Source organism: Aulonocara stuartgranti (genome assembly GCF_965226115.1).
Source record: "Aulonocara stuartgranti genome assembly, chromosome: 23".
Taxonomy (NCBI): Eukaryota; Metazoa; Chordata; class Actinopteri; order Cichliformes; family Cichlidae; genus Aulonocara; species Aulonocara stuartgranti.
In genome coordinates, this window is record NC_138958.1 from 1417455 (window position 1) to 1429613 (window position 12159).

The 12159-nt window shown below is 36.1% G+C and overlaps 1 protein-coding gene across 2 annotated transcripts in view; it reads right to left on the bottom strand.

The window, feature by feature from the left end:
• Nucleotides 1-12159, bottom strand: part of loxl5a (lysyl oxidase-like 5a) — a 56629-nt gene continuing 44470 nt past the window's right edge. For both annotated transcript variants that reach the window (XM_082525488.1, XM_082525487.1), the window contains exons 6-7: nt 358-473; nt 1-274 (exon numbers count right to left, since the gene is read on the bottom strand). In XM_082525488.1, coding sequence (XP_082381614.1) covers nt 268-274; nt 358-473 — 123 coding nt within the window. In that variant the 3' untranslated portion in view covers nt 1-267. The remainder of the gene's footprint in view (nt 275-357; nt 474-12159) is intronic.

The following is a 12159-nucleotide window of genomic DNA, read 5'->3' on the forward strand; positions in this document are numbered from 1 at the left end:
GGAAAGCTGGAGCACCACTGCTTCCCCACAGTCAGCACCAAGTCAGTCTCACAGTAACAGCCAACAGCACAAAATCCACTTAAAATGAATATTCATATAAATAAGTAAAAGGTCAAATTGAGCCATCCTGGCTTTGGATACAATAAATCATATAAATACAGATTCATTTAGAAGCAAACAGATGATGGTATCAGCAGCTGCTCATTAGGAGCAGTAAGAAGAGATTAAGTACATGTTTGCCTGTGAGATGTTCAGTCTGCTGTCAGGTCAGCTCCTGTGAAGCAAAGAAAAAAATACTTTAAACATTTTTACCTCCAGAGTCACTCGTGAAAATCGAGAATACTTGACCCGACTTACACAACGATCCTGCAGTTTCTCGCCTGGACGTAGCTTCCCGTGTACCTGACGTCACACTGAGCCTCGTTGTTGGAGAAGTCAGACTCCTCGACCAGGTGAGAGGGGTTCACCGTTACCTGAAAATCAAATAAACAACAATCATTTAGAGATGAAATGTGAATAATAATATAAACTAGAAAGTGCATTTTCTGAAGAAACTGCAGTGTGAATGCTTGAATCTGAATGTATGCACTGAAATGAATTAATTGCTGAATTTTGAGTTAAAAATATTGAATGAAATAAAAAAAAAAAAAAAAAACCAAATTTAACCTGAAAACAAAAGTGCTGAACTGCTAAAAGCTGAAGGTTACACAGAAGCAGAAGTTGGAAAAAAGCTGAAAATGTTTTAAATGTAAATTAGAAAACCCTAAGAAATGAGAAAAGAACATTTAGAGTCAGAAAACATCTGAATGAATATTAAAAGGTCATATTCTTTGAATCACTGAATGAAGAAAATGTGATCCCTCCACTTTGATCCACACAGTTTAAAAAGTTTAAATGTCTGAGCTTTGAAAGACACTGTGTTGGAAAGAGAACAATAATGGCGACATTTTGAGGGTAAAATGATGGCTGTAACACTGTGGACACAGCAGCAGTTGAAAGAGAAGTGTTTAAGATGAATCTTGGTACAGTGGCAGGCAGAGCTCGTTAAGCAGGCAGGTGTGAGCCTGGTTGCTATAGTGACTGCACCCAATGGCTCCATACACACGTACACAGACATGCGCCTCACTTTTGCTCCTTAAAATGAACAGAAAAGTCAGGCCGAAACAAATCGTTCCCAAATGAAAAGTACATGTCGTACTGACAAAATTCTTTCACCGTGAGCGACAGCAATGTCTAGTCTACCAAATTCTCAGTTTTCATGCCTGTGGAGTTTATTATATGGACGTGGTGACAGTGGAAAGACACCATGCTCTTCTGATTTTCAAACGAACCTTCTGAGCCATTTTAACATTAGAGTCTATGGAAGAGTTGGAAGGAGGAGGCTGTGCATTGGTGACATTTATGAAAGAACCGTAACACCTAGGACAATAGTAAACACATTGGATGAAAGAGGACAGCCATGGCTACGTTTTGAGGGTAAAATCATACCTGTAGAGCAAACGCTGAGGACACAGCAGCAGTTTTAAAAAAGATTTTAAGATTAATTTTTTTGCTCCTCTCACTCTAGCAGTTGAGCTGCCTCACTCTAGCCCCAACATTCCGTCCCATACACACCCATTATAAACTCTGAAACGGGTGAAAAAACATCATGAAACTTAAACTGGAACTGAAGAAAAAGTATAATAGATATTGAAAAGATAAATACAAGTTGAATAGTTGAATGTCTTGTCTTCGTTTTAAAGTTTGAATGGTGGCTCTATGTGAACGTATGTTGAAGTAGTAAGAGTTTAAAAATGAGTAAGTTGAATGAGAATTTGAAGGGTCTCCCCATTGAAATACATGGGAAATTTTTGTTGAATAAAGTTGAATAAAATTAAAAATATAAATGTTAAAAATGAGAAAAATAGAAGCAATGTTGTCCAAAATAATAGGAATCTAACGATGTTTGAATGGTTTTTCTAAGTTGAACGGTTTTGAAGGAGTAGGCTTTCAAAAAACGTACGGAAAAATAAAATATAACTAGAAAGTGCATTTTCTGAAGAAACTGCAGTGTGAATGCTTGAATCTGAATGTATGCACTGAAATGAATTAATTGCTGAATTTTGAGTTAAAACTTTTTTAATGAGATAAAAAAAAAACAAAAACCCAAATTTAACCTGAAAACAAAAGTGCTGAACTGCTAAAAGCTGAAGGTTACACAGAAGAAGAAGTTGGAAAAAAGCTGAAAATGTTTTAATTGTAAATTAGAAAAACCTAAGAAATGAGAAAAGAACATTTAGAGTCAGAAAACATCTGAAAGAATATTAAAAGGTCATATTCTTTGAATCACTGAATGACTAAAATGTGATCCCTCCACTTGGACCCACACAGTTTAAAAAGTTTACATCTCTGAGCTTTGAAAGACAAGATGTTGGAAAAAGAACAACGATGGCGACGTTTTGAGGGTAAAATGATGGCTTTAACACTGTGGACACAGCAGCAGTTGAAAGAGAAGTGTTTAAGATGAATCTTGGCAGAGTGAGAGAGAGAGCTCGTTAAGCAGGCAGGTGTGAGCCTGGTTGCTATAGTGACCGCACCCAATGGCTCCATACACACGCACACAGACATGCACCTCACTTTTGCTGCTTAAAATGAACAGAAAAGTCAGGCCGAAACAAATCGTTCCCAAATGAAAAGTAAAAGTCGTATTGACAAAATTCTTTCACCGTGAGCGACAGCAATGTCTAGTCTACCAAATTCTCAGTTTTCATGTCTGTGGAGTTTATTATATGGACGTGGTGACAGTGGAAAGACACCATGCTCTTCTGATTTTCAAACGAACCTTCTGAGCCATTTTAACATTAGAGTCTATGGAACAGTTGGAGGGAGGAGGCTGTGCATTGGTGACATTTATGAAAGAACCATAACACCTAGGACAATAGTAAACACATTGGATGAAAGAGGACAGCGATGGCTACGTTTTGAGGGTAAAATCATACCTGTAGAGCAAACGCTGCGGACACAGCAGCAGTTTTAAAAAAGATTTTAAGATTAATTTTTTTGCTCCTCTCACTCTAGCAGTTGAGCTGTCTCACTCTAGCCCCAACATTCCGTCCCATACACACCCATTATAAACTCTGAAACGGGTGAAAAAACATCATGAAACTTAAACTGGAACTGAAGAAAAAGTATAATAGATATTGAAAAGATAAATACAAGTTGAATAGTTGAATGTCTTGTCTTCGTTTTAAAGTTTGAATGGTGGCTCTATGTCAATGTATGTGGAAGTAGATACAGTTTAAAGAGGAGGAAGTTGAATGAGAATTTGAAGGGTCTCCCCATTGAAATACATTATAAATTTCTGTTGAAAAAAGTTGAATAAAATTAAAAATATAAATGTTAAAAATGAGAAAAATAGAAGCAATGTTGTCCAAAAGAATAGGAATCTAACGGTGTTTGAATGGTTTTTCTAAGTTGAACGGTTTTGAAGGAGTAGGCTTTCAAAAAACGTACGGAAAAATAAAATATAATAATAATAAAGATTAGAATAACAATACTGTGAATGCTTTTCAAGCATTCACACTAACTAGAAAAATTTGCATTTCCTGCGAAAATGCAGTGTGGATGCTTAAAGCTGAAGCTGTATGCAAAAAGTAGCTGAAAAAGCTGAAAAGTTGCAGAAATTGTAAAAACTTTGCAGAAGCAAAAGAAGTTTGCTAAAATGGAATAACTTAGCAGAACTGCAATATCTTAGAAGAAACATAATACTTGGCAGAAATACAATAGCATAGCAGAATTTAGCAGAAATATTGTAACTTACCAGAAACATGATAACTTCTCAAAAATACAAGAATTTAGGAGAAATAGTATAAGATAACAGAAAGAATATATTTAGCCAAAAATACTTAAACATTACAGAAACACTATGATTTAGAAAAATAGTACAACAGAGCAGAAATATTGTGATTTACCAGAGACACTGTGATGAACTATGAATATTGTAATTTTAAATTAAGACTATGTTTTAGCACAAATATTATAATTTGGCAGAAATACTATAATTTAGCACAAATACTATATTAAGCACAAACCCTATAAAAAGCAGAAATACTGTACTATGATTTGGTAGAAAAAACTATAATTAATCAGAAATACTATATTTGGCAGAAATACGGTATTTGGCACAAATCTTATAAAATAGCAGAAATAGTATGATTTAGCACAATAGTAATAACTTAAACAGAAAAATTGGAAAAGCAAAAATGGACAGCTGAAAAAATGATGAACATGCTGAAGGTCCCTCAACTATACTTGTTAAATGAAAAAAATCAGCAAAAAAATCTATAACAGCCACACAATCACAAATATGTACACATAAGAAAACACACATGCACAGAGAGACACACACACACAAGATCCAATTCAGTCAACCAGTCTAAATATATTGAATTTGAATCTTAGAATGAGATCATCCCATTAAAAGCCTTTCTCTCTCTCTCTCTCTCTCTCTCTGTCACACACACACACACACACACACACACACACACACACACACACACACACACAGGGAGAGAAAAGTGAGTTTCTAGGTCAGGGAGCTGCTGAATTTGAATCCACCAATCAGAGAGCCTGTGCACTCTTTCCCTCCAAAACAGGTGCATCCTTTTTACACACGCAGCACAGAGAGACACAGGATTATTGCAGTCTATTTCTCATAATGACGACTCCCCTCAAACAAATGACCATAATTTCCTAACCGTAGGAGCTAGAACGGTCATTCTTACACCGTTTTGTTCAGAAGAGATGGGGGAATCTTCAAGTGTTGACAATTTATCATTAAAATATGAATTTTTAGAGATATATGACACGGATGACTTGTTGACTTAGAAGCCACGAATTCCCCAATATGCAAATTTGAATACCTGGAGCCCACATACATGATTGGCTGGCTGGGAAGCTGTGCAGGCCCTGATTTGTGGATTTGAATTCCTCAGCCCTCAGATATGATTGGCTGGCTTAGAAGCCATGAAGTCCCCAATATGCAAATTTGAATGCCTCAGGACACATATATGATTGGCTGGGAAACCGTGCAGGACCTGATTTGAAAATTTGAATGTCTAAGTCCTCACAGAGGATTGGCTGCCTGGGGACCAGGCAGAAATATATAGAAATACTATGATTAAGCATAAATACTACATTTAGTAGAAATACTATGTTTTGGCACAAATCCTATAAAAAGCAGAAATACTATAATTTAGCAGAAATACTATATTAAGCACAAATCCTATAAAAAGCAGAAATAGTATGATTAAGCATAAATACTACATTTAGTAGAAATACTATGTTTTAGCACAAATACTATAAAAAGCAGAAATACTATAATTTAGCAGAAATACTATATTAAGCACAAATCCTATAAAAAGCAGAAATACTATATTAAGCACAAATTCTATAAAAAGCAGAAATAGTATATTAAGCACAAATTCTATAAAAAGCAGAAATACTATATTAAGCACAAATCCTATTAAAAGCAGAAATACTATATTAAGCACAAATCTTATAAAATAGCAGAAACAGTAGGATTTAGCACAATAGTAATAAGTTAAACAGAAAAATTGGAAAAGCAAAATGGACAGCTGAAAAAATGCTGAACATGCTTAGGGTCCCTCAAATATACTTGTTAAATGAAAAAAATCAGCAAAAAAATGCACAGGGAGAGAGAAGTAAGTTTCTAGGTCAGCCTGGGAGCTGGTGAATTTGAATCCACCAATCAGAGAGGCTGTGCACTTTTCCCCACCAAAACAGGTGCATCTGTTTACACACGCAGCAGCACAGAGAGACACAGGATTTTTGCAGTCTATTTCTCATAGTGACGACTCCCCTCAAACAAATGACCGTAATTTCCTAACCGTAGGGGCTAGAACGGTCATTCTTACACCGTTTTGTTCAGAAGAGATGGGGGAATCTTCAAGTGTTGACAATTTAATATTAAAATATGAATTTTTAGAGATATATGACATGGATGACTTGTTGACTTAGAAGCCACGAATTCCCCAATATGCAAATTTGAATGCCTGAGACCACATATGTGATTGGCTGGCTGGGAAGCCGTGCAGGCCCTGATTTGTGGATTTGAATTCCTCAGCCCTCAGATATGATTGGCTGGCTTAGAAGCCACGAAGGCCCCAATATGCAAATTTGAATGCCTCAGGACACTTATTTGATTGGCTGGGAAACTGTGCAGGCCCTGATTTGAAAATTTGAATGTCTCAGTCCTCAGAGGATTGGCTGCCTGGGGACCTGGCAGAAATATATAGAAATACTATTATTAAGCATAAATACTACATTTAGTAGAAATACTATGTTTTAGCACAAATATTATAAAAAGAAGAAAAACTATAATTTAGCAGAAATACTATATTAAGCACAAATCCTATAAAAAGCAGAAATACTATAATTTAGAACAAATAGTATAAAAAGCAGAAATACTATGTTAGGCACAAATCCTATAAAAAGCAGAAATATTATAATTTAGCAGAAATACTATGTTAGGCACAAATCCTATAAAAAGCAGAAATACTATAATTTAGCAGAAATACTATATTAGGCATAAATCCTATGAAAAGCAGAAATAGTATGATTTAGTAGAAATACTGTATTTAGCACAAGTACCGAAAAGTACCAGAAATACTATGATTTAGCAGAATAGTAATAACTTATTGAAACACAAATGCACAGAGGGACACACAAACACAGGCTCTAATCCAGTCAACCAGTCTAACTATGTTCAATTTAAATCCTACAATGACATGCTGTCAAATAAGGGCAGGGTCCTCTCTCTCCCACTAAACACACACACACACACACACACACACACACACACACACACAGGGAGAGAGGACTAAGTTTCTAGGTCAGCCTGGGAGCTGCTGAATTTGAATCCACCAATCAGAGAGGCTGTTTACGTTTTCCCGCCAAAACAGGTGCATCTTTTTACACACGCAGCACAGAGACACAGGCCTGCTTCTTTCAGTTTATTTCACATAGTGAGGATTCCCCTCAAACAAATGACCATAATTTCCTAACCATAGGGGCTAGAGCGGTCATTCTTACACCGTTTTGTTCAGAAGAGATGGGGGAATCTTCAAGTGTTGACAATTTATCATTAAAATATGAATTTTTAGAGATATATGACATGGATGACTTGTTGACTTAGAAGCCACGAATTCCCCAATATGCAAATTTGAATACCTGAAGCCCACATACATGATTGGCTGGCTGGGAAGCTGTGCAGGCCCTGATTTGTGGATTTGAATTCCTCAGCCCTCAGATATGATTGGCTGGCTTAGAAGCCATGAAGGCCCCAATATGCAAATTTGAATGCCTCAGGACACATATATGATTGGCTGGGAAGCCGTGCAGGCCCTGATTTGAAAATTTGAATTTCTCAGTCCTCACAGAGGATTGGCTGCCTGGGGACCTGGCAGAAATATATAGAAATACTATGATTAAGCATAAATACTACATTTAGTAGAAATACTATGTTTTAGCACAAATCCTATAAAAAGCAGAAATACTATATTAAGCACAAATTCTATAAAAAGCAGAAATACTATATTAAGCACAAATCCTATTAAAAGCAGAAATACTATATTAAGCACAAATCTTATAAAATAGCAGAAACAGTATGATTTAGCACAATAGTAATAAGTTAAACAGAAAAATTGGAAAAGCAAAATGGACAGCTGAAAAAATGCTGAACATGCTGAGGGTCCCTCAAATATACTTGTTAAATGAAAAAATCAGCAAAAAAATGCACAGGGAGAGAGAAGTAAGTTTCTAGGTCAGCCTGGGAGCTGCTGAATTTGAATCCACCAATCAGAGAGCCTGTGTACTTTTTCCCGCCAAAACATGTGCCTCTTTTTACACACGCAGCACAGAGAGGCACAGGATTATTGCAGCCTATTTCTCATAGTGAGGACTCCCCTCAAACAAATGACCATAATTTCCAAACCGTAGGGGCTAGAGCGGTCATTCTTACACCGTTTTGTTCAGAAGAGATGGGGGAATCTTCCAGTGTTTACAATTTATCATTAAAATGTGAATTATTAAAGATATTTGACTTCTAATGCACCATAACTGAGTAGAGCGAAGCAAAAACTGCCTTGACTTGCCCTCAAACAACGCTTTGTAACTCGAAATCTATTTGGAGTATCGATATCATTCTTTCACCGTAAGAGACAGCAGGCTTTGGTGAACAGTCATGGAAATTTTCAGGTCTCTGTGGAAATCCAAAAAAAAATTATGACGAGAGAAAAAAGTGGTTCATTTCCAGAGTTTTAAATCTGAAGAAATCTGAGCGAAGGACGAATTTCCTACCCTCAAACAAGTCCAACTCATTTCAGAACGGTAATAGGTGAGAAAGAAATTCTTGAATTGTGAGCGTCAGGGGTGTCTGAAGATATTCGGGGACAAGCCTCATGTCTTAAAGTCGCTTCGTTAAGGAGATATGACGATTCGAATATGCCTCTCATTACAGAAATCCAGCGATGATTTTGAACAAGCTCTCCATTGACTTTATATGGAGAGTTTTGAGACCTTGTGTTGGTCTGAGGAGATTTGCAAAAATTCTATAAATCCCACAACAATGATAGTGACATTTTCTGAAAGCCAGCAAAAATACCTACGTTTTGATGTATAATTTGTGGAAGTTGAGTGAAAATTGAGCAAGTAGCAAGAAGTTGTTCGGACATGAAGTGAAAATTGCAAAACCTTCAGTGGCACACTGGAAGCCAAGAGCATAGCAACCATAACAACGCATGTATTTTGTGAAAAATCACAATTTTGCAACTCAAAACTTTAAGAGGCATAAAAGTAAAACAGTAAAACATTTGAAAAAGCTGAATCATACCTGAATAGCCCAATAATTTGTGAACATTTTAAAGTTTGAATGGTTGTTCTAGGTGAAAATATGAGGAAGTAGTTAAGTTTCAAAAACAAGCAAATTTTAGCAGAATTGCAGAAGTTTCCCATTCATTTCAATGGGACAAATTAAAGGAAAAAAGCTTAATATTTTAAAAAGTATAATAGTTAAAAATAGCAAAAATCGTAGCGTAAATTAGCAGAAATAGCAGAATAGTTTAAAATTTGAACGGTGAAAATCGGCTGAAAATTGTGGAAGTAGTTAAGTGCCAAAAAGTGTACGGAAGCAACTAGAATAATAACTAGAAAAATTTGCATTTCCTGCGAAAATGCAGTGTGGATGCTTAAAGCTGAAGCTGTATGCAAAAAGTAGCTGAAAAAGCTGAAAAGTTGCAGAAATTGTAAAAACTTTGCAGAAGCAAAAGAAGTTTGCTAAAATGGAATAACTTAGCAGAACTGCAATATCTTAGAGGAAACATAATACTTGGCAGAAATACAATAGCATAGCAGAATTTAGCAGAAATATTGTAACTTACCAGAAACATGATAACTTCTCAAAAATACAAGAATTTAGGAGAAATAGTATAAGATAACAGAAAGAATATATTTAGCCAAAAATACTTAAACATTACAGAAACACTATGATTTAGAAAAATAGTACAACAGAGCAGAAATATTGTGATTTACCAGAGACACTGTGATGAACTATGAATATTGTAATTTTAAATTAAGACTATGTTTTAGCACAAATATTATAATTTGGCAGAAATACTATAATTTAGCAGAAATACTATATTAAGCACAAATCCTATAAAAAGCAGAAATGTTATGATTAAGCATAAATACTACATTTAGTAGAAATACTTTGTTTTAGCACAAATCCCATAAAAAGCAGAAATACTGTACTATGATTTAGTAGAAAGACTATAATTAATCAGAAATACTAAATTTAGCAGAAATACTATATTAAGCACAAATCTTATAAAAAGCAGAAATACTATATTAAGCACAAATCCTATAAAAGCAGAAATAGTGTGATTTAGCACAATAGTAATAAGTTAAACAGAAAAATTGGAAAAGCAAAATGGACAGCTGAAAAAATGCTGAACATGCTGAGGTTCCCGCAAATATACTTGTTAAATGACAAAAATCAGCAAAAAAATTTATGACTGCCACACAATTACAAATATGTACACATGAGGAAACACACATGCACAGAGACACACACACACAAGATCCAATTCAGTCAACCAGTCTAAATATATTGAATTTGAATCTTACAATGGGATCATCCCATTAAAAGGCTTTCTCTCTCTCTCTCTCTCTGTCACACACACACACACAACACACACACACACACACACACACACACACACACACACACACACACACACACACACACACACACACACACACAGGGAGAGAGAAGTAAGTTTCTAGGTCAGCCTGGGAGCTGGTGAATTTGAATCCACCAATCAGAGAGGCTGTGCACTTTTCCCCACCAAAACAGGTGCATCTGTTTACACACGCAGCAGCACAGAGAGACACAGGATTTTTGCAGTCTATTTCTCATAGTGACGACTCCCCTCAAACAAATGACCGTAATTTCCTAACCGTAGGGGCTAGAACGGTCATTCTTACACCGTTTTGTTCAGAAGAGATGGGGGAATCTTCAAGTGTTGACAATTTAATATTAAAATATGAATTTTTAGAGATATATGACATGGATGACTTGTTGACTTAGAAGCCACGAATTCCCCAATATGCAAATTTGAATGCCTGAGACCACATATGTGATTGGCTGGCTGGGAAGCCGTGCAGGCCCTGATTTGTGGATTTGAATTCCTCAGCCCTCAGATATGATTGGCTGGCTTAGAAGCCACGAAGGCCCCAATATGCAAATTTGAATGCCTCAGGACACTTATTTGATTGGCTGGGAAACTGTGCAGGCCCTGATTTGAAAATTTGAATGTCTCAGTCCTCACAGAGGATTGGCTGCCTGGGGACCTGGCAGAAATATATAGAAATACTATTATTAAGCATAAATACTACATTTAGTAGAAATACTATGTTTTAGCACAAATACTATAAAAAGAAGAAAAACTATAATTTAGCAGAAATACTATATTAAGCACAAACCCTATAAAAAGCAGAAATACTATAATTTAGAACAAATAGTATAAAAAGCAGAAATACTATAATTTAGCAGAAATACTATGTTAGGCACAAATCCTATAAAAAGCAGAAATACTATAATTTAGCAGAAATACTATGTTAGGCACAAATCCTATAAAAAGCAGAAATACTATAATTTAGCAGAAATACTATATTAGGCATAAATCCTTTGAAAAGCAGAAATAGTATGATTTAGCAGAAATACTGTATTTAGCACAAGTACCGAAAAGTACCAGAAATACTATGATTTAGCAGAATAGTAATAACTTATTGAAACACAAATGCACAGAGGGACACACAAACACAGGCTCTAATCCAGTCAACCAGTCTAACTATGTTCAATTTAAATCCTACAATGACATGCTGCCAAATAAGGGCAGGGTCCTCTCTCTCCCACTAAACACACACACACACACACACACACACACACACAGGGAGAGAGGACTAAGTTTCTAGGTCAGCCTGGGAGCTGCTGAATTTGAATCCACCAATCAGAGAGGCTGTTTACGTTTTCCCGCCAAAACAGGTGCATCTTTTTACACACGCAGCACAGAGACATAGACCTGCTTCTTTCAGTTTATTTCACATAGTGAGGATTCCCCTCAAACAAATGACCATAATTTCCTAACCATAGGGGCTAGAGCGGTCATTCTTACACCGTTTTGTTCAGAAGAGATGGGGGAATCTTCAAGTGTTGACAATTTATCATTAAAATATGAATTTTTAGAGATATATGACATGGATGACTTGTTGACTTAGAAGCCACGAATTCCCCAATATGCAAATTTGAATACCTGGAGCCCACATACATGATTGGCTGGCTGGGAAGCTGTGCAGGCCCTGATTTGTGGATTTGAATTCCTCAGCCCTCAGATATGATTGGCTGGCTTAGAAGCCATGAAGGCCCCAATATGCAAATTTGAATGCCTCAGGACACATATATGATTGGCTGGGAAACCGTGCAGGCCCTGATTTGAAAATTTGAATGTCTAAGTCCTCACAGAGGATTGGCTGCCTGGGGACCTGGCAGAAATATATAGAAATATATAGAAATACTATGATTAAGCATAAATACTACATTTA